The sequence below is a fragment of the Prionailurus bengalensis genome, chromosome B4, assembly GCF_016509475.1.
Source record: "Prionailurus bengalensis isolate Pbe53 chromosome B4, Fcat_Pben_1.1_paternal_pri, whole genome shotgun sequence".
Lineage (NCBI taxonomy): Eukaryota > Metazoa > Chordata > Mammalia > Carnivora > Felidae > Prionailurus > Prionailurus bengalensis.
This window is the reverse complement of record NC_057358.1, coordinates 138303968-138325446: the sequence shown is the minus strand read 5'-3', so window position 1 is coordinate 138325446 and position 21479 is coordinate 138303968. Positions and strand designations below refer to the sequence as shown.

The window sequence follows — 21479 nt, the reverse complement described above, 5'->3', positions numbered from 1 at the left end:
CGAGGCCGCACCCAACACTCAGTGTAACCTGGGGCGGAGCCGACGGGGTTCGGAAACACTTGCCGGTGAAGCCCGTAGCAAGACACGAGAGCAAAGCAGGAGAAAGGTGGCGAGAACGGGGTGCAGTCGGCGCTGGAGATGGTGGCTGAGCTCAATCTCAAGGTTGAAAAGAGTCCCTGTCAGGCCCCTGCTCCCCACAGCTTGTAACATCTTGGGTCTTGGCTGCCGGCTCCCTCCTAGAAAGTCGTTTGTTCATTCATCGATTGTTTATTGAGCACCTGCTGAGCGAGAACCAAAGCAGAGGTGGACATGGTCCCCATGGAGCTTACAGGCTGGCGGTAGACAGGAAACAAGGAATGGCACATTGTCCTCAGTGTCACAAAGGGAACAACAGAATGTTATGATAGGGAATACCAGTGAGTATGTTCAGGAGGAGGAATGTGTGGGCCCCTCCCATGCGGGACATTTATGCTGGAGCCACACAGAACCAGGGGAAGAACGCTGCACTGGAAGAAGAGACAGTGTGTGCAAAGGCCCTGGGGCAGGAGCCAGTTTTGTGTTTTGGTATGGACGTGAGTGTGTGTGTGTATGTGTGTGTGTGCTCACACACACACATACACACACACACACGGGAAAGGGATTCATAGAGCTCTTCCCACCCCAGATGTCTCCCAACCTTGAAGCCATTCAGAGCTCCAGCCATCCCCCTGGAGACGCCGAGGAGAAACCACACTGTCCAGGGAGGGCCTTACAGGTCTCCAACCCCGGAGATACCTTCCTCCGCCGCGCCGCCTCCCTCCCGTGGCCGGCAGGGGGCAGCACCACGCCGCGCCGCTGTCCCTCTGCGTCTGGAGGGGCGCTGCTCTGCGTCCTGCCCTCCCGGGGAAACCGAGGCACAGGGAGGCAGGTCGAGACCAAGAAGGGACCCAGGCGTCCCGCCCACCCGCAGGAACCCTCCCCTCTCCCCTGCCCCGCCCTGCCCGGCTGCTTCAGGAGCCGACCCGCCCTCGGGACCTCAGGCTCGGGATCCGATGGGGGTGGGCGGCTGGGGGGGATCCGCGCGGCCGGGGGTCTCGAGCGGTCGCCCAGACTGGAGCTGGGGAGGGGCCACCATCGCGGCCGTCGTTATTCAAGCCCCGCCTCTGCCCAACAGCTCCTGACCATTCGCCCCATTTTCGGTCGCTGAGACTGAGGCTGGTGGCGGCGGGGGGCGCGGAGTGGTCCCCGGACTCGGTGACAGGGTCGGGGACCCCGCTCACCGCGCCGACCCGGACCCGGCGTGGCCCCGCGGCCCGCGACGCCCCGGCCCCAGTGCGCCCGCGGGCCCGCGTCTGAGCGTCCGTGGTGTCGCCGCCGGGGGGCAGCATCGGCCCGCGCGCCCGGCTCCTCCCGCGGCTCCCCGCTCCCAGCCGGCCCCGCTCCCGCCTCCGGCTGCTGCGTTGGGCTGGGCCCTGGCCCTCGGGGTCCGGCTCTCAGTTTCCCGTCCCACCGAAAGGGGCGCAGGGGACACCTGGGAGCGACGCTGTTACTCCACTTCTCTTTGAGTCTCAGTTTCCCTGCCTGTGTTCAATCTCCAACGTCCTTTTCCTCTGGGGGCCCTCCCCACGCGCCCGGCCCGGGACAGCGGCACCTGCGCGGCCTCTGATCGACGGGGCGCGCCGACAAAGGGCCCGCGCCCCGGTCGTGGCGAAGGTTTAGGGAACCTGCGAGGATTACCAGGGGATGGGGCAGCGATCTGAGCAGGACTGCAGGGGCACGGGTAGGTCAGGTAGCTAGAGTTCCCGCCCGGGGCTTGGCTAGGTGGGACCCAGGTCTGGAAGCAACCTAGGTGGTTGGTCTGGAAGCAACCGCCGCCGCCCTCCTCCCAGCCCCGCGAGTCTCGGGTCCCAGCGGGTCGTCGGGAATTAAGCGCTTCCCAGCTCCCTCCGCGCGCCCAAGGGTGGCACGCTCGAGGGCGTCCCGGGGCTGTGAGCGCGCGCAACAAGGGCTTGGCCAGGACAGCGGTTAGGCGGCTGGTCACGTTGTGCCCCTCAGGACAGACCGGACTTCGGCGCAGCAGGGTCTGTGGGGCTGGCCACCACTCGGCCCCCCCTCCCCCTGGCCTGTGCCAAACCGGACAGTTCTGAATGTGCGAGGGTTAGACCTCGCGCTCCGGGCTCTGAACGTGAACACTGAGCCGGGCACTGCGGAGGGGACTGAGCAGACTTCGGGGACCTCGGGCAGTGGAAGATGGGACGCAGGGGCCCCCTCCACATCCTCCTCTCCCTCCCCATCGCGGTGCTTAGCGCAATGGCTTCCGCAGGTCATCCAAGCCATCCGCCTGCACCTGGCCGGGCCTGTCCGTCCCTTCCCGGTCCCCTCTGAGTTAGTCTCTCTGGCACCAGCGCTGACAGGCGGGGGTGACCCTGGGTGCCAGGGGAGGGCTGATCGAGGTCTGCCAGAGAAGCAGTGATGCTTGGGTTGAGGGTGTGGCCCAGGAGGCCCCCAAGTGTGTAATTGCTGGGGGGGGGAGGGGAAGCGTGCAAAAGAGGCTATGGGTTGGGTGGTCTCCCCCCCACCCCCCCTCCCACCAGCGACTGGAAGCAGAGCAGCCATCAAGACCTGTACGGGACGTTCCTCCGCGCCCCACCCCCACCCTTTCGGCCAGCCCCACCGCAGGTGTCTCTTCCCAGACGCACCCTCCCCTGCGGGCCGCCCCCCCCCCCTCCGCGCACCCAATCCCCCTCCCCCTGCCCAGTCCCAGGAGGGCGATCGGAAGGGAGCCAGCCTGGGCCGGGGGGTGGTGGGGGGGTGGTGGATGTGTTTGTGTGTCACGGGGGAGGGAGGAGAAAAGGGAGGGGAGAGCCCGGGAGCGAGGGAGAGAGAGCGCGCGGCGAGCGAGGAGGGCGGGCGGGAGGCGGATCCTCCTACCTGGGGCGCGCTCGCTCGCTCGCAGCTCGCTTGCCGGGGCCGCGAGTCACCTGGGGAGGCGGACAAGTGCGGACACATTGGCCGCGCGGCGCTCGGCGAGGCGCGCACGGCCCCAGGCGGCTGCGCCCAGTGGAGGCAGCTCCCTCTCGCCTGCCGTGCTCGGGCCCCGGCCCCCGCCGGCGCTCGCAGGCCCCAGCGATCGCGCAGCCCAGCACCGAGGTCGCGGTCCCCGGCCCAGGTCACTACCCAGGCGCACGCGGCGGAGGCAGCGGCAGCGGCGGCGGCGGCGCCCCGAGCTCACCATGGTGGCAGCGCGCGCCGAGTCCTCGCGCGTCGCCGGCCGCCCGAGCCGCAGCGCCGGCTGAGAGAGGTCCACCGAAGCCCCCTGCCCTTGCCAGCTCCCCGCCCGGCCCGCGCGTCCCCTCCGGTCGCCGCTGTCTATGGCGCAGCCCCCCTCCCTGGATCATGCACAGAAACTTTCGCAAGTGGATTTTCTACGTGTTTCTCTGCTTTGGCGTCCTCTACGTGAAGCTCGGGTGAGTAGCCCCGTGGGCAGGGGCCGTAGCCCCGGGCAGGGGCAGCCGGGAGGGACCGGTTCCAGAGGGTCCCCGCGGAGACGTGGGGCCTGAGGGGGGGCACAGCCGGCTCCTGGGGATCCAAGGCTGGCCTGTGTATCGGACCCTCCCCTCCCCCGGCCCAGCAGGGACGCCCCGGAGCCCCGTGAGCGGCGGGTACTCCCGAAGCGCGCCGGCTCCGGGGCTGCTGGAAGGAAGGCAGGGCGCGCGGGCGGCGGCTAGGCTCGCGGGTAGCGGCGAGCGTGCCCGGCGCGTACTTTCACCTGTTTGGGCTCCAGGCCCTGGGGGTGGGACGCGCCTTCCCTCCCCCGGGCTGCGCTGGGCGCCGAGCCCGGGCCGAGCGCTCGCCGTCTGGAGGGCGCGCCGGGGCCGGGAGCCGGGCGCGTCGGGCGGCCGGAAAGGCCTGGGCGGGCGGGGGGCGAGCACCCCGGCCGCGAGCCTGCAGGCCGGGGCACCTGCCCGGGCCCTTCGACCCTATCCATCACCCGGACGTGTTGAAATTGCCTTGACAACTCGTCCGGCTGGCTCGGGATGGGCCGCGCGGCGGGCCGGCCGCCTCGGGCTCGGTCCGGGGCCCGCGCCCCCGCCCGCCCTGGGCCCTCGGCCCGGCCCCCTCTCGCCGCGCTCGCTGCAGTAGCTGCCCCGAGTCGTATTTCCACATTCCTGAACCCAGCCGAGTCCTTACCTGTTGAGCTGCGATCTCCTTTAGACAGAATCTGCCTCGGCCCCGCTCGAAGTGGGGGGTGGAGGGGCGAGGTGACCGTGAGGGGGTGCGGTGCGCCGCGCTCCGGGGCCCCGCCGCGCCTTTCGCCCCTACTGTGCGCCGCCAGCCGCGGGGAGGCAGGCGGTCCCGGCCGGAGCACAGGCGGCGGGCTGCCCGGCGGGAGGCGGAGACGCTGCTTCCCAGGAGGAGAGGTGGAGGCACCACCGGAGAATCGTCTCGTCTGCCGCCCATCGCCCGTCCTTCTGTCGCCCCCTCCGCCGTTTTACAGATGGGGAAACTGAGGCCGGTGGCTGCAGGGGCAGGGCTGGAAGGCCCCGACCTCGCCTCGGCTCTGCAGGCCTGGGCCGGCGTGCCTGCGGCCGCTGGTGGCTCTGTTTGTGGTGGGTCTGGGTGTCCGCGCTGTGTCCCTGGGTGTTTGTTTATGGGCGGTGAGGGTGCCGGCACCGAGTCCGCTAGGGGGTGGGGGTTGGGAGGGAGGCCCGGTTTGGGGATCCCCAGCAGCCCCCGCAGTTCCTCTCTCTGTGCTACCCGGTTCTCAGCTCTAAGGCCTCGTCGGCTCCTGGCGATCCTAGATTAAGCTCCCGTTTTAAGGATCAGGAAACTGAGCAAGGGAGGCCGAGTCGCTTGTCCCCAAGGGTCAGTGGCAGAGCTCAGACTGGCTCTGGCCTCCACCACTGACCACTCCTCCTAACACCCTGACACCAGTTCCTAAACGGGAGCCACCCCAAAGAACATCCACCCCCAGCTTGTGGGCTCTAGGACCCTCACTCCCCACCCCAGGCAGCGGAAGGAGATCCTGATGCCACCGACTTGGGCTCCCAGGGCTGGCTGCAGGGCTCTGAGACCTCCGGGTCCAGCTACCGACTGATGGTGGCTTCCCTCTCCCCACTTTCCTGGGCCTCCCTTTGCCCTCTGTGAAGGAGACTTCAGCTCTGGCCATCCTGAACACGATGGTGGCCGGTGTCTGAGTAGAGAGAGACCAGCCTGTGTGCCCAGGCACGGTGCCCGCCTCTCTGGGAGTGGGCAAGAGAGCCAGACTCTGCCTTCTGCACCAGCCCCCTCCGGAGCCCTGGAGTGGGAGGCTTCTCCCTCTGCTGTGCCCCCTGAAACACGCGCTCTCCCACTCCTGGGGGGAGAGGAGAAAATCTAGTGTCCCCACACCCCTGCAGAACCACATCCCAGGAAAGCCAGGGAGCCGCCCTGGGATCTGCTAAGGGGAGGGGCTCTGCCTCTGCCAGTAGGGCAGCCCCTGCCCACCCGAACTGGAGCTGGGGGCTTTGCTTTCTTTGCAAGCCACCTTGGCTGCACAAAGCCCGGAGGAGGCGGGAGCTGGGCCCAGATGTGACCTGAGGGGCTAATGACTTGGGAGCCCAGTGCATTCAGGGTGAGGTTTTGGCTCCCCCCTCCCCCTCACTCATCGGTGGCCTTGGGTAAGCGCTCTAATCTCCCCGGGTCTGCCTCCCTCATCTGCAAAATGGGGTCACAGTAGCACCTCCTTCACCGTACCGTGAAGATTAGTCTTGGGTGCCTGTGTCCTGGGGGTAGGGGTGGGGCCCAATAAACACCTGTGCGCACCAGTCAAGCTCTTCTTATTGTTAATGACCTCGGGATCATAGCCGCTGCCCGCGCCCTGGGGACTCCTCCAGAGAGTGTCTTTCAGGGCCTCAGAATCCCAGGAGTTGGGCTATTAGGGCCCCAAAAGTTCTAACCAAATGTCAGAGATTGTCTGCACTGGGTGTTGGGGGGGTATCCTGTGATCACAGCCCCCCTCCCTCTGCCCACTCCTGTGTGTGTGTGTTTTCGATGTATACTGGGAACCTCCCCCACTCCGGCACACGCATTGACGTGAAGCCCCCGGGGGGGCAGGGGGGGTTCAGGCCAGCAGAAATGGAGAACTCAGGCCTCACAATCCCTTTGGCGATCCGGGCCCCAAGAGGAGTTCTGTCTTGGATTTTCAGCAATTTCGAAACAAACGGCTTTGGGGAGTCACGGTTCCTCACCCGGGGACCGAGCCCGCTCCAAGCGGCAGCCCTTGGAGGAGGCCAAGCCGGGGCAGGGACAAGCCGTTGGAATCTGGGCACCCCTCTGCCCACTGAAAGTGGGGTCACAGGAAGTCCCAGGATGAGCCCAGCTCCGTTCCTGCCTCCTCCCCCTGGGGGAGGGGCCCAGTGGAAAGAGGTGAAGGAGACAGCCCCCTCCTTCTGGACGCGTGCGGGGGGTGAATCTCCATGCCAGGTCTAGAAGCCCGGGGTCCTTGGCCATATCACACAGACCTCTCTTTTCTTGTCCCCTCCCCTGCCTGGTGCTTTCGCCCCAGCTGATGGGGGTCTACACTGCATCCAGAAGATCACTCGTATGTAGCCAGGCTTGGCAGACAATAGGAGGTGGGACTCAAAACCTCCAAACAGGAGGTGAGTTTCTGGCCTTTAAAACAAAACTCACTGGAAGAAGGAGGATTGTTTAGAAAGCGTATCCTTGCGGATCTGCTTCCCCGATACCTATTCCAACCAACGCTTCCAAAGAAAGCAAAAGAAGCGAGATGGGGAAGCCAGAGCTGGGGGCCTCTGTGCACCAACCAGGGGTGCCTTCTTCGCTCTCAGCCCCTCCCAAGAGGCGCCGAGGCAGGACCCTACAGAAACACCAGTGCGCATGTGCACAGGTGAGCCCTGCCTGGCTGGGCCTGGTGGGTTAGCCCGAGAGCGAGCGACTCACGACCCGCCTAACCAAACCCAGGGGCGCGCGCGGGCAGAGGTACAGCGCACACAGTGCATCTGTGAGCACACACCTGCGCCCTCAGACGCGCCCACGCTCCCGCGGGCACACACAGGCACATGCAGGGACATGTACGCGAACAGGAGAACAGATTGCCGAGCACAGCCCCCCAAGAGGAGCGCACGCCCTCGCGCGGTTATCCCGCTGGTGCCTCCCCCCCCTCCCCCAGGTGCACCTTCCAGAACCGGCCAGAGCTGTGTGGTTCGCCGAAGTTGGGCGGGGAAGGGGGGGGGTACGGGCCTAGGCAGTTTGGGCAAGCCTTGGGGGCGGCTCCTGTCGCACGCTCCGGTCAGCCTCCCCTTTAAAAAACCCGCCCGCAGAGGAGGCGGATGTAGGGGCGGCCCGTCCAATGGCAGCTGCGCGCCTCGAGAGACTTGGAGACTCGAGCCAGAGCGAGCGACAGAGCCGGTTCCGACCGACCGACGGACGGAGGGCTAGACGGCCGCCGAGGCGCACCCGCTACCCACTTGCCGGTCCCCCGGTCCCGCGCTCCAGCCCCAGCGCCCGCCGCCGTCCCAGCCCCAGCTGCAACGCGATGCTCGGCCCTGGCGGCGGGGCACGGACGAATCCTGCGCCGGGGCCCGCGCGCCCGGGTGCCTAGCGCCTGGTGTCGCCGCCCCACCTCGGGGAGGGCCGCGGAGACCCCGGCCTCAGCTGGCCCAGGCGCGCCGCCCGCGGGGCCCGCCGAGCCCTTCCAGGAGCGCCGGCCCACCATGCTCCTGCTGTCTCCGCGCGGCGCGCTCCTCTCCGTGTATTGCCCGCAGATCTTTCTGATCCTGTCCAGCGGCAGCTACCTGTGAGTGCCGCGGGCCGCACGCGGGGTGGGCGGGGTGGGGAGAGCCCGGTCTTCGGCCTCCAGCGCTGGAGCCGGACGGGCAGGAAGCTCGGCAGCGGAGTCTCTGGGCGGGGCACCGGGTGCCCGACGCGCTCGGCAGCCCGGGGACTTTGGGTCGTCTCCTCGGCCTGAGCCGCCGAGGTGGAGGGCTTGGGGGGCGGCTGCAGCAGTGAGAAATGACGGCTGTGGGGTCAGAGAGAGCGGGACCCGCGAGAGGCCCTAGCGCCGGGGCGGACCAGACTGCGCGCACGGAGCGCGAGGGCCGGAGCGCGCGCGGCGGCGCGGGGATTCCCTGCGCGTCCCACCCGAGTCCTGGACCAGCGGGATAGCCCCTCTCCTTTATAAGTCCGCGAGGCCCGCACGGCTGCGCCGCACTCGAGAGAGCCGCACGCACGCACCCGCTCCCCCGCGTACCCACAGGCGCACACGTGCACGCTGCGCCCCGCCAGACAGCGCCCAAGCTGTCCTCGGTGGTGCCTGCGGCTTCCCGCGCCTTCCTGCCGCGCTGAGCGGCCAGACCCAGCGACGGGTGACTCCTCACCTGGGGCGAGGGGGACACGCAGCGCGCGTGCGGCTGGCCGAGGTGCGCCCTGGGGTCCGGGCCAAGGCAGCGCGCGGAGCGTGGGCGCGCGTGTGCGTCGGGACGGGCAGCGCCCACCGGGCTCCGGGAAGCTCCAGGCAGGGCCCGGCCGGGCCCGGGAGCCGAGGGGGCGCGTCGGCGCAGCAGTGGCTTCGCCCGATTCCTAATGGGACGCATATGCTCTGGCCTCCGATTTAAAAAGAAGTTTGATTTATGGAACCGCCGTTTGGGGGAATTTAAGCTGGATGCTACTGATTAAACCTCAGAGCTAGCTCTCCCTCCCCTCCCCTGCTCCCCTCCTCCTCCCCCTCCTTTACACGCGGGCCACGTCCGGGGTCGCCTAACGCGGCCAGAGGGGGCAGGCGCTGTCTTCCCGCTCCCTGCGCCACCCCCGCCTCCTCGCGGCCGCAGTCCTAATAAATCGCCGCGCCCCCACCCCCTTTTAATAGAGGCGCAGCCAATTTCTCCTCCAGCTCCTAGGAAATTACTATCCTACCAGTTTTCCTTCTATAAATAGTCGCGCATCTTGAAACAAAAGTTCGCAACCACAGCCAGATGCTGCGAGGCCCGCGGTTTCCCGGGCTGTGGGACATAATTACAAGGTCCAGGCGCAGAGAGCGCTCCAGGCCCGGCGGGCAGCCCCGGCTGCAGAAGCATCGCCTGGGGAGAGGAGTGGGGGGGGGGGGTGGCAGGCCGCCCCAGGCAGGGCAAGGGGCCGGATGGGGACCGCCTGATCGTTGAGGAATCAGGGTAACAAAGTGGCGGGCCGGGAGAGTCCTGCTTTGTGGCATTCCTCCGGGTGAAATGGATCAACCAAGGGGGGCCTTGGAATCCCCGCCTCCAGTTCTCAGAGGTCAGAGGTCGGGAAGCCTCCCCCTCCCCTAAACACCCCGCATCTCAATCTTAAAACTAGAGAAGCATCAGCTATTATGCTTTAAGAAATCATTTTTGGAAGCAGCTGGCTGAGGTTTGGCATTATGGGGAGATGGCCAGGGGTAGGAATCCCGGGGTGGGGGGGGCGTGGTGGCTGGAGCAGGAATCTGAGAGGGGGAGGTGGGCAGGGGGCTCAGGAGCTGTAGGGGACGAGACCAAGGCAGCAGTGAGGGGTGCCACAGGTGGTGGCCCGTCTGTATCCGTAGACCCCAAGTTTTCCTCCGGGGTTGGCTCCCCCAGTCCAGGCCTGCAGTGACTGCTATCTGTCCCCACACAGGCTCATTCCCTGCGTGTTCACTGCCAGCTTTGTTGGGGAAAATTCTCCGAAGGCGACAGTTTTCCAGACGTTCCCGGGGCAGTGCTGGGGTCCAGAGTAGGTGATGGGAGACAGCAAAGCGGACTCTGCCCCCCCCCCCCCCAGCCGGCCCTACCTTCAGCACCCCTGCCCCAACCCCAGCCTGCCTGCCCTTCAGTCCCCTGGGTGGGGAGAAGGGAGGGAGGAAGTGCCGAGGCCAGGCTGTCCCTGAGCAGAGACCAAGTAAGGTGTCCCCAGGAGCAAGAGAAGGGGACCATGACATCTCTGGGATTTCCACCTTGCCTCCCTCCCTGCCCTGTTTGGGTGGGCACAGGGCTGGCTGGGTGGGGAGGATGCCATGGGCGGGAGAGAGCCCCTGCGGTGCAAACGGCACTGGTGAGAGGGACCTCGTGGGTGGCTACGAGCCGGGGCCTGGGTGCAGGTGAGGTGGCCGTCGTGGACGTGCTTCAGAGAACGGCTCGGGGTCAGCGGGAAGCCCACCTCCGTACCGCAGGGATACTTGGCACCGTCAGCCCCGTGGGATCTGAGGATGCCAGGGGCAGGAGGGGCCCCGGGCGGAGGCTTCTTTCTGCTCCAGAGAACTTTCCAGAAGGCATCCCACTGCCGGGATCACAGACACTGGTGGACAATTGATCCTGCCCCTTTCATCTGGGCTGCTCTCCCAGCTCCCTGTCTTGGGCTGTGGTCCGTGCATAGCGAATCCCAGATGCATGCCTGGGCCCCTGCCACTGATTGGGTCGGACGGGTGTGCTGGCCTGGAAGGGCCCTGAGCCCTCCCGCCTGATGCTGAGCTTGGCTGGCGGTGGGAGGCAGCTCTGGCCGGCCTCACCCTTCTCTGTGCCACTGCTGTCGGAGCAGAAGCTTCCGGGGCCGGGGGTGGGGGTGGGGGGGGTCAGTGAGGGCCCAAGGGAGGGCAGGTGGGGGGCCGCAGGCCAAGAAGAGGGCCTGCGGTGCCAGTCAGCTGGTGTGGGGGCCTTGTGCCAGGACCGGGCTGGCCTGCTGTCCTGGGCAGGTCCCTTCCGGTCTTGGCCTCCACTCCCAGATGTGGAGGCTGGCTGCAGTGATGCCCCCAGGTCTTCCGGTGCGAGCCTCTCATGGTGACCGCCCGCTCTGGGGAGCTGAGTGAGTCATGGGTGACGGGGCGGTTACTCACCGACCACCTGGCCGTGGGGGGGGCGGGGGGCGCTCACCACTGCCCTGCCGAGGCTGGACCTCTTCCCGGTTCTGCCGCTGTGGCTTTATTGGTGGTGCCAGCCGCAGCCCCAGAAACCCCGTGGGCAGGGCCCTGGGGGGCGGGCATTGCTGAATCAGGCCCCCTCCCCTGGCATCGGGGCCTGTGTGGCAGCAGATGGGGGGCCGCCCGGCTTAGCGTGGACGGGTGTCGCCTTGGGAGGGGCCGCTCCCCGCCTGCAGGCTGCGTCTGTCCAGGTTGGAGGAGAGCTCTGCTGTGTGGCCTCGAGCAGGTCCACGGGCTTCTCTGGGCCACAGTCTCCTCATCCGTCACTTGGCTGGGCCCTCAAGCCGCTGGGATCGAAAGGCATGGGCACGCGGTGGGGGGGGGGGGGGTGGTTAGCACCGGGAACCTCCAGGGCGTGGGCTGGAGAGATGGGAGTTTGTCCGATCACAAGCGCCCCAGGAGACTTGCCGTGTGGGCACAGCTCGGCGACCACTAATCGGGGGGGGGGGTAGCCTCCGGAGATGACCCCATTCGACCCTCTGTGTGTGTGTTGGGGGAGGAAGGGCCAGGAGGGGAAGGCGGGTCCCCATGCCCTTCCTCCAGGTCCCGGTGTGGCCCGGCATCACGTGGAGGCCTGCATTTTCTCACCGAGTTTCCCTGGAATCTTCCCTGATCCGGGGTCCCATCCCTGTTCCTCCTCCTACTGTCGGGGTGCCTTCCGTAGCCTCCCTGTGTCCCAGCACTGGAACCCAGGCGTCTTAGAGTGGCTGTGAGGATCCAGAAAGCCGATGCAGAGACGTGCTCAGCCGGGTGCTGGGTACACAGTAAGTGCTCAAGAGATGACACTGCTCAGCCACGAGGAGCAGGGAGGCTGGCCACCCATGAAGCAGCGGAAGGTGTGGTGGCTGTGTGCGGGGGGGGGGGGGGGGGGGGGGTCTAAGAGGGCTTCCTGGAGGAGGCGGTGCCTAGATAAGGGGAGGAGTTGCCTAGACAGTAAGCTGGAACACAAGAGAGACTCTGGAAGAAGAAGAACGCATTCGCCCAGGGGTCCTCCTGAGAGAGCCTCATGGAACCTTGCCGAGACAGGCAGATGGGTTGTGGGGGCCCCGCGGGGAGGCCCGTCGAGGTCACACAGGTCCCAGAGGAACAACCCCCACCCCCCCACCCCCGATCCCAGAATCGCTCTGCCTCTGAGGAGAAATGCTCCAACAGAGAAAGGCGTCCCCCGATCCCTAGGTCTCATCCTCCAGGGAGAGATGCTCTTCGGGGAGCAGACCATCACGAAGGGAGGTCATTTTTGAGGCCCTCACTGCACATTATTTGCACATTTGGCTCTTCCAGGGCCACTGACCACAGCCTAGCAAATCACACTCCCTGCCCCTGCCTTTCCACCCCGGCCATGTCCCCCCGAGCCTCGCGCCAGCCTTCGGCGGGGGCAGGGGGCTGGGGCTCTGCAGCCTGTGGGGAGCCCGGAACCCCTACTGGGGGCCTGGCCCAAGGCTCTGTCATCAGACTAGGCTGAGCAGAGTCTGAGGGTGGTGGCAGGGGAGGTCTTGACTGTGGAGACCCAGACCCTCTGTCGGCTCAGGCTGGGGGGGTGCCTGAACGGCGCCCCTCTCGGGGCCTGTCTCGCCCCAGGGCAGATGGAGGGGCTTCAGCAAGCTGCCTCGGAGCCTCCACTTTTCCTGGCCCTGGGTCCGGCTCAGATAGGGCTCGGCACCCCCGCCCCCTGCTCCCCCAGCAAGGGACAAGAGGCCGGGAGCCCTCTCTTGTCAGATGAAACCTCGGCCCGGGGCTCCCTCAGCCTGATGAAAGGGTCATTGTGTGGTGCGGGCCGCCCGCTGGCCAAGGACAAAACGGCCGTTTGTCCTCCTTCCCTGGCGCGGGGCTGGGGCCTCCCCTTGGGCTGGCTAGCAGGGTGGGGGTGGGCACAGGTGCGCTCCCTCCTCCCTTTCTCCATCTTCCCGGCCTCCGTCCCCGGAGCCGCTCAGCCTGCCTGGGGCCCCTGCCAGTCCTGCCCTCAATGCGGGGTGTCCTCGCCCTCCGAGCGGGGGGCCCCAGGCCTGGGCCAGTCTGCGGTTGGCAGGGAAGCGGTGAGCTCCCCGGCGCTGGAAGCATACAAGCAGATGCTGGGCCAGGGCCCCGCCTGGAAGGGAGCCAGCACTCACGGGGCCTCTGTGCCAGGCGGCCGAGGGGTCGGCCCCCACGGTGACCGAGGATGCGGAGGCCCCAGAGAGGTCACGCCGGAGCCGGTGGCTTCTGAGCACCGACGATGCCACGAAATGCTCCGTCTGAGGGTGTGGCATATGCACTAAGGCCGTGCAGCCCGAGTGGCCGTCCTCCCGCTGACCCTGAGCGGGACGGGAGCAGCGCCACGTTCCCCGGCCGCAGCTCCCCGGGCATCGGCACCTCCTGGTGGCCCCATCCCGAAAACACCTGTGGCAGAACCCCACCCCCAAGGCCACCCCGGTTTCTGACCCTCCTCCAGAGAGGTTCCCTGTGCTGGAGCCTGTGCCCAGCGGGAGCTGCGAACAGGCAGGGCCCCTGAGGGAAGGAGCCTTGGGACAAGGTGGGTGGTATCTGGATCCCCCCCCGCCTCCCCCCTTCCGATGAAGCGGGTGTTGGTGCTGCTGCAGGGTGCGGGGCCCACCACGCCGAGGGGTCCAGAGCTGAGACTTAGGCGCCCAGAGGAAACGCTCCTCCAGAAGGATTGCCCGCCCGGCAGACTCCTGACGGGGGGGCCCAGGGCTCTGCATCCTACTTCTGGAAGACTCAGGTCCTCGCGGAGGGGCCCTTCTGTCACCGGACTGATGGGTGCGCGCCAGCTGGGGTGGCCACCCACTTGGGAGGTGGTGAAGTGGGGATTACGAGGGTCAGAGCGCCGAGTAACTCCCTAGGTCGCACGCAAGGGGGCTGAGCTTGGATTCGAACCCAGGTCCGTCCGGCTCTCAGGGCCGTGCTGCCGATTCCTTCTCGCTCACTGTCCGTGACCTCGAGTGGGAAGAGAGACCAACTAATCCAGCTGGTTAGAATTATCTAATGGCCAGGCGTCATGAGGCGCTGAGCGAGGGCCCTCTCTCTGTCTCTGTCCCCCCCCCCCCCTTTCTTCCCCTGTCCCTACCTCCACACGTTCAGATTCGGAGCCAGAGGGACAGCTTTCCTTGGGGAGGGGGTGGGTGCGGGAACCAAGAGCACCTCAGATTTCTGCCCCGGGCTGCTAACCCAAGGGGCTCTGAGGCCGGCTTGAGCGGAGAGAGAAGGTGGTCCCAGCTGGCCAGCTCATGGCCTCCGCTGGGTCAGCACGTGAATCGTTGCCTCATGCCATGGACTTCAGGCAGCCTTGGGGACACCACCGCCCTGTTCTGCCTTGGCTTGTCCGTGCGGGTGATGGGGCTGGACGCTGCAGGGCCCCTGCTCTCCCCGCCTCCCCTTCTCTCCAGCCCTTGCCTCCACCTTCAACTTGCCCTTCACAACAGCGGTTCCGGCAGCCCCCGGCCCGGTGAACAAGGCTGGCCGTGTCAGCGGGTGTAATGGGGACTTCCTTCCCTGTCATTTACCCAAAGCCCTGCGGTGCCCTACACGGCAGGGGCCGCTAACCCGCTATCCCAGCTGCAGTGAGGGTGGGTCAGGGGAGACCTGGGCCCTGAAGAACGTGCTGGGGAGAGTGGCATTCTCGGCCGAGGGGTGGATGGCTGTGGGGCGGGCAGGGGGGGATGGGGAGTGGGGTCACAGCGCTGGGGTGGGGGGCAGCCCCGGGCGTGGGGAGCCACGGGAGGGAAGGTTTTAAGCAGGGCAGGGATGAGCAGTTTCATCCTGAGCTCAGGAAGGACCGTGGGCGTGGGTGGACCAAGCCAGGGAAGTGGGGAGGGGGCTGGTCCTGCCCCTGTCCCCCCCCCCCCATATCTGATGCAGGTGGGGCAGAGCAGAGGGACAAGATTCCCCAAGGCAGGGCCTACGGGGTGAATTGGGGGCAGAGTGCGGGCGAGGGGCCCTCTGCCCACAAATGGTTGCGGTTTCGGGTTGGCCCCCACCCCACCCCCACCCCAGCACCCAGGACCCCGCACAGCACTCGGCGCTAAGTTGGTGCCCAATAAACACCGTGAATGGTCAGATGGCTGCTCCCGTGTCTGCGTCCCGGCAAGACCCATTGACCCGGTCAGGATCCTCTTGCCCAGTGGATGGCAGAGGCCTCCGGGCCCCAGGTGTGCTGGCCCCCAGTGCTTGTGGGCAGGCACAGCGGGGGGGGGGGGCCGGGGGGGGGATGGGCCGGTGGGGGGGGGACTTCCTGGCTCCCTGACTCACGTCTTCCCAGGGTGACTGCATCACTGGCGGGGAACACGGGGAATTTCCAGGTGCTGCCGACACGCCCCCCCCCCCTTTGGAAGCAGCCGCTTCTATCACCTGCCATCCCCGTGTTCCCTGGGGGCCCGTCCTGCGTGCCCACCCACCCATGTGAGGCCCTGTGGTGGGCTGAGGTGCCAGCTGGCCGCACCTGGGGGCCAAGCGCCCCTCACAGCCCCGGCAGAGTCACCTGCGGGCACGGCCCAGGCTCGTGGGATAGGCTAGGGTGCCAGCGGCCGGCCTGCGGAGGGTGCCCAGGGAGGATGTGCGCGGGGTGGCAGGGTGGGCTAGTGTCACGGGAGCACGGGACAGGGAGGTGGCAGCCTGGCTCTGGAGGCTCACCCTGTCCCCAGTAGCTCAGGGCACTCAGGCTTGGCCCCTCACGCAGGGCGTGGGGGACCCCGAGGGCACGGGCCCTGGAGATGCCAGGTGGAGACTGCTGTTGGTCAGCGTCTGGGAAGGGGTGCTGGGCCGAGGGCTGAGAGCTGCCCCAAGGCCCCAGCGTATCATCTGTGTCAGACCCTGCCTGGGCCACCCCTGCGTGATCGGGCTTTGCTCACGGCTGTGGCTCCTGGAGGGGTGAAGCTGCACCCGCCTCGTTCCTTTATTTCCCTTCGGGCAGGTCCAAGAACCACGAGGCAGGGAGTAAGGTGTGACGATCCCATTGGACAGAGGTGGAGGCTGTGGAAAGGAGGGGTGGGGCAGGACTCCAGGCCACTCACTTAAGGCAGGGCGAGGGTGGGGGGCTGCTGAGCCCCGGGGAGGTGTACTGGGGGTGCGAGGCTGGTGAGGGGTGCAGTGGGCTGCTCCGGGGCAGGGGTGAGCACCCTGTCCCGTGAGGCATCCAAGCCGAGGCGGTTGGCTGGGGTGGCCCCGGTGGCCCAGAATTCTCAGAGGGAGCAGTGGGATGCTCAGAAAGGGAGGTGGGTGGTGAGCGAGCCACGTCTGGGGTGTCCTGGCCCAGAGGGGTCCCCGGTTTTGACGAGAGCAGATGGCAGGGCGGTGGAACTGGGGAGAGCCTGGGTGGGGCCGGGCTCGTTCTCTGCTCTGCGGTGCTGTGTGGCCCAGGCAGGCCCCCGCCGCCATCCAGTCCCGGAAGGGGGCCCCTCTGGGGCGCTGGCCGGAGGCACAGCCCCAGGACCGGGAGCTCAGCCCTGGCCTGGCGTCTGCACAGAGGAGACTTCTCAGTGTCCTCTACCTGTGGGGACTCAGCCCCTGACCCCACTGCTCAGACCATGTCTGTAGCAGCCAGGAAGGCTGAGGTGCTGGCCGACCCATCAGGCGCCCAGACTGCCAGCCTGGCCATGGGCCAGACTCCCTGCCAGCTCCCTCCCACCTGTTCCCCTTGCCTGGCTGTCCATCCACCTGTCCTGAGGCTTCAGGTTGACATCCCGGTCACCCAGCCTGCAGGGTGCCCCAGGGTCTGACAGATCTGGGGTATTAGGGCCTAGGCCAAGGCCAGGGCTAGGGGTCTCGTCCCTGCTCGGGCCTCAGCTCACGACGTGGCTTCCATTGCCACGGGTCGGCGTCCCCATCTGCACCATGGAAAATGAGGACACAGGTCAGGGTCAAGGCCTGGGAAGGTCCAGAGTATAGCAGAAAGAGCCGGAAGTGTGTCCATGGCCAGGACAGGTGTCGCTGAAGGTCAGCCCCCCAGCAGCCCCCTCGGGAGGCTGGCGTAGATGTGAGCACGCGGGGAGGGAGGACAGAGGAGACACCGGGGCAGGCTTCTCGGAGGAAGAGGCACCAAGCTGGACCTGGCTGCTGGGAGGGTCTGGGTGCCTCTAGCCTTGCTGGTCAGTGTGACCTGAGCCCAGGAGGGTCACGACGGGTCCCGCCTGCCCAATAAAGATCTGGAAGGGTCTGAGGCTGGAGGTCAATGACCTGGGGTTTGGGGGTCACGGTGAGTGAATGGGGTTCTGATTTCACTGACTTAGCAGGTATGGGGGCTGGATGGACCCTCCAGACCCTATGCCCTTCCATCCGTCAGCTCCCCGAACCGGGCACAGGATAGACAGAACCCCCGGGCTGTGCTGGCCCATCTCTGGCAGCCTCGGCCCCGCCCGAGACCCCCGTCCACCGCCTGCTTTCTCCCAGGATGCCTGGTTTCTCTCCAGGGTGGGGTCCCAGAATGCCAGGCCAGGAATGCCAGCTATGCGGGGAGGGCGGGCGGGCGGGCAGCCGCCCGCCGGGGGCGCGAGGGAGCAGGTGGACGCTCCGCTCTCTTCCCCGGGAACACTGCGGGCAGTGAGCTGAGCCGGGCAGTGGGCTGGAAAGATTGCAGCAGGCAGGACCCACGGAGGGAGCCGGCCTGCACGCGCCCCACCTACGAGCAGGGGCTGTTCTGCCCATCGGACAGATGGGCAGACTGAGCCCAGTGAGAGTCGGCGGCCGAGCAGACCTCCAACCCAGGACCCCAAGCCCAGAGAACCCTCTTTAGGACGCAGCCACAGGTACCTAGATTGTCGCTTCACTCCCTCACCACACGCGCAGATGGGAAACTGAGGCCTGGGCAGGGCAGGAAGGGGCAGAGGGATGGCTTTCTTTCCCAGCTGAGCCCCCTCCTGCCTCCGGCCCTCTCTCTGGGACACCCCCCCTGCCCACCACCCATGAAGCTCCCTTCGGGGTGCTCTCTCAGAGCCCCAGTGTCCTCATCTATAAAGGGTGCAGTGGGGGTGAGGTGGGACAGTGTGGGGGACGCCACTCAGGAAGGGTGGTCATGTTGGCTTGTCCCTCCCCTGCAGGGCCCCCCAACCCCCTTCGAAGTTCTTCCCACCCAGGCCAGCAGGGGGAGAAGCCATTTGCCAAAACAGGGCTGTTAGGCCCCATTTTCAGATTGGAACACTGAGCCTCAGAGCAGTGAGGTCCGGGAAGGTCCCCAAGCCCCATGCCTCCCACTGAACTGAGCCTAGAGCCCCAGCAGGGGAAGACGAGCAGACGAGCAGGTGTAAGGAACGCCAGGACAGGTGGGCTGAACACCACCGGGCCTTTGCACCAGCTGTGTCCAGCTCGGCCCCGGCCGTTCCAATCTGTCCCGCTCCTCCCCACAGGGGAAGGCTGCGGGGACCCTGCTGGTCCCAAGCTCTGGCACTGTGATGGTGGCTTGGAGGGGGGCGTGGTCTGCAGAGTGACCCCAGACCTGGCAGACATTCTTATCCCCGTTTGACGTGGGGGAGCACCGAGGCCACACCGGCCGCTGCCCCGCGGGACTGCTGGGCTCCGGAGCCGGAGAAGAGCCTCTTCCGGGAAGGGCTGGGCCGACCCCTGCCCACCTGAGGGAGACGCTGGTGGGGACCCACTTTAGGTGGGCGTGGGGGCCGGCTGCCATCTTCCCAGGTATTTGCCAAGTTACTTCCTGGACAAGTGGACCCAGGCCCGCCTCCCTGGCTGATCGCAGATAATTAGAACATTCTTCAAATATTTTGCCGGAGGATGCCCGAGAAGGAAGAGTTATAAAGCGCCCCGGGCCAGGAGCGTGGGCTGCAGGAGCTGTGGGCAGCCAGGCCAGGGCCAGGGATGGGGCCCCAGAGGGAGACCGGGGATCCGGCCCAGGCCCGGCCAGCCTGTCCCCACCTCCCGGGGAGCTGGGGCGGGGTGGGGGCTCACGGTCAAGGCCGGCTCACGGCTGGGGAGGGTGCTAGGCCGTGTGCGGGGATCCCTGCGCTGGGGAGCTCACAGCCGGTGGGGGCGGACAAACCCTACCCCAGATAGCTTTCGGAAAAGCCTGAGGGGGTCAAGCACCCCCCGGCCCCCTGGGGGGGCAGGCGGGCGAAAGGGTCTGTGGAGGAGGGGCTCTACGGCGCGTCTGGAAGGAGAAGGAAGGTGCAGGGGCGGCGGGGTACGGAGTGATGTGGGCGGAGAGGGAGCGATAAGGGGGTGCCTGGGGCCACCCTCGTGGCTGACACCCGCAGCCGGGGCAGCTCAGCACCCAGAAGCCCCGCTCAGGCTCCGAGGCCGCCGTCCCGCTGTGTTGGGCAGGGAGGTGGGCGGCCCCGGAGGGCAGAGGGTGGGGAAACCCTTTCTTATCACTGCTGACCTTCCTAAAAGCGGTGCCTACCACCTGAGGACGTGGGGAGACCGGGAGGACCCAGGGAGGGGGAGACGTCCCCCCCTCCGGCTCCTGCGGCTTGTGGGGGGTGGTGAGTCTGGGATGTTGAGGTCCAGCTCCGTCATGAGGTCTGAGTTCTGGGAAGTACTTGGATGCTGCGTCTGTGTCATGGCGTGCCGTCCTGGTCCCAGCCTAGGGAACATTCCCAGGATTCTGTGGTTGGTTCGGGGCAGGGGCTCCTCCGACCCAGGAGCCTGGGGTGGGGGGTGGGCTGCAATGCGGCTGCTGCTCAGGCCAGAGAGAGGGTACAGAGGATGGTGACCGGCCTGGCACGGGGTCCCCGCCGTGGTGGGGCCGGGTCCCCTCTGCTGGGGCATCGCGAGCTTGGGCTGTGGTTTGTGGGGTCGGTTGCTGGGGAATTTGTAGGAGAAATGGAATACTGAGGTCGAGGTGCCTGGGTCCTGCGGCCTCCTCAGGACACTCGGCCACATCCGTGGCCATAGTTTTAGGGCCCTGTGCATGGATCAGAGGGCTCGAGGCTTCCTTGGGATCTGAGAGGCCCGTCTGCCACGCGGTCCTGGGCTCGCAACGACATGATTTCTTGCTGGCTTTTTTTTTTTTTCCCCAACGTTTTTTTTTTTTAATTTATTTTTTTGGGCCAGAGAGAGACAGAGCATGAACGGGGGAGGGGCAGAGAGAGAGGGAGACACAGAATCGGAAACAGGCTCCAAGCTCCGAGCCATCAGCCCAGAGCCCGACGCGGGGCTCGAACTCACGGACCGTGAGATATGACCTGAGCCGAAACCAAGAGTCAGGCGCTTGACCGACCGAGCCCCCCAAGTGCCCCTCTCTCTGGCTCTTGAACAAAAGAGGCAGAGCGTGTCGCGCCACTGGCAACGCACAAGGGATCAAAGCCCTTTGGAGGATGGAGGAGGAAGGCTCTCCAGGTAGACAAGTGACCACCCCCCAGCTGTCTTGGGGGTCAGGGACAGGGATGATGAGGCATTGACCAGTCGCGGGGTGGGAAGGGTGGGTCCCAACCCCTGTTCCCTCCCACCCTCCCTGAGCTACTCAGCAGGTGGCTGGACAGCACAGCTCTGATCCCGGGCTCCCCACTGACACCCCCATCTGACTCCTCTCTGGGCCTCAGGCTCCCTGGCGGTGAGGTGCCCCAGACGTTGTTACCTGAGGAAGCTGGAGGAGGGAGGCTGCCCCCAGGAGGCCCCCAGGCTGGGCTTTGGCAGGAGTGGGGCCAGACCAAGACGGGGTCTTAGCTAGAGTGGCCTCGGCCCGGAGCTCTGTCCTCTCCCAGCCTCGGACAGCACTGGGAGGCTGCCTGGCCGGACCTGGCCCCACTGGTGGGCCTAGCCCCTCTGGGCACAGGGCTGGCCAGCAGGGATGGCCGAGAGCACTGGGCCAGGTGCAGGCTGAGAGCAGGAGGGCACCGTCTGGTGAGCGGGCAGTGGCCTCCACAAGCTGCTTCGGGAGGGGCTGGCACCCCTCAGGGGACACACAGACAGGGCATGACGGGTTGATATGTAATGCTCATGTTATTTCTTTTTAAAAAAAATGTGTATCTATTTTGAGAAAGTGAGCGAGCACACGCGCGCGTGTGTGTGCAAATGGGGAGGGGAGGAGAGAGAGGATCCCAAGCAGGCTCCGTGCTGTCGGCACGGAGTCCCACGCGAGGCTCGATCTCCCAAACCATGAGATCACGACCTGAGCCGAAACCAAGAGTCGGATGCTTAACCGACTGAGCACCCCCCCCCCAGAAGCCCCCGTATTGTATTTCTTAAGTGTATTTACTTTAATTTCTGTGAGAAAACTTGGAGTTTTCACTCTGAGTTTGTACTGCATTTTCACTATGAAGTTTGTATTCCAATATTTTGCTTTTTGGTTGAGATATAACGTGCATAACGTACAGACGTCTCGAGTGGACAGCTTGGTGCGTTTTTTACATATGCGGGCGCTCATGTAATCCATTTCTCAGCTTGGGAGAGGGAACAGTCTGGAACCCAGAAGACTCCCGTGGGCCCCTCCCGGTCCGTCCCCAACCCCCCCCCCCCCCCCCCCCCCCCAGCTAAGGGTAACTTCTGGCCTCTATGTTGAAGGTGCGTTTTGCGTGGTCTGGGCCATTCCTCCCGTCTGGCTCACGCGTAAGCTGTTTGCCTTTTGTCACTGCTAAAGCCTCCCGCCGTGTGCACGTGCCAAACTGTGTCCTTCTGCTGGTGACGGACGGACGGACACCGGGGTTGTGGTTCCCGGTTT

General features: G+C 66.3%; 1 protein-coding gene across 2 annotated transcripts in view; it reads left to right on the top strand.

The window, feature by feature from the left end:
• Window positions 1-2885: 2885 nt before the first annotated feature.
• Window positions 2886-21479, top strand: part of WNT7B (Wnt family member 7B) — a 47621-nt gene continuing 29027 nt past the window's right edge. The window contains exon 1 of one of the 2 annotated variants that reach the window (XM_043562917.1): window positions 2886-3446. In XM_043562917.1, coding sequence (XP_043418852.1) covers window positions 3376-3446 — 71 coding nt within the window. In that variant the 5' untranslated portion in view covers window positions 2886-3375. Of the gene's footprint in view, window positions 3447-7598; window positions 7778-21479 lie in introns of those variants that run through there. The other variant, XM_043562916.1, reaches the window with a different exon arrangement.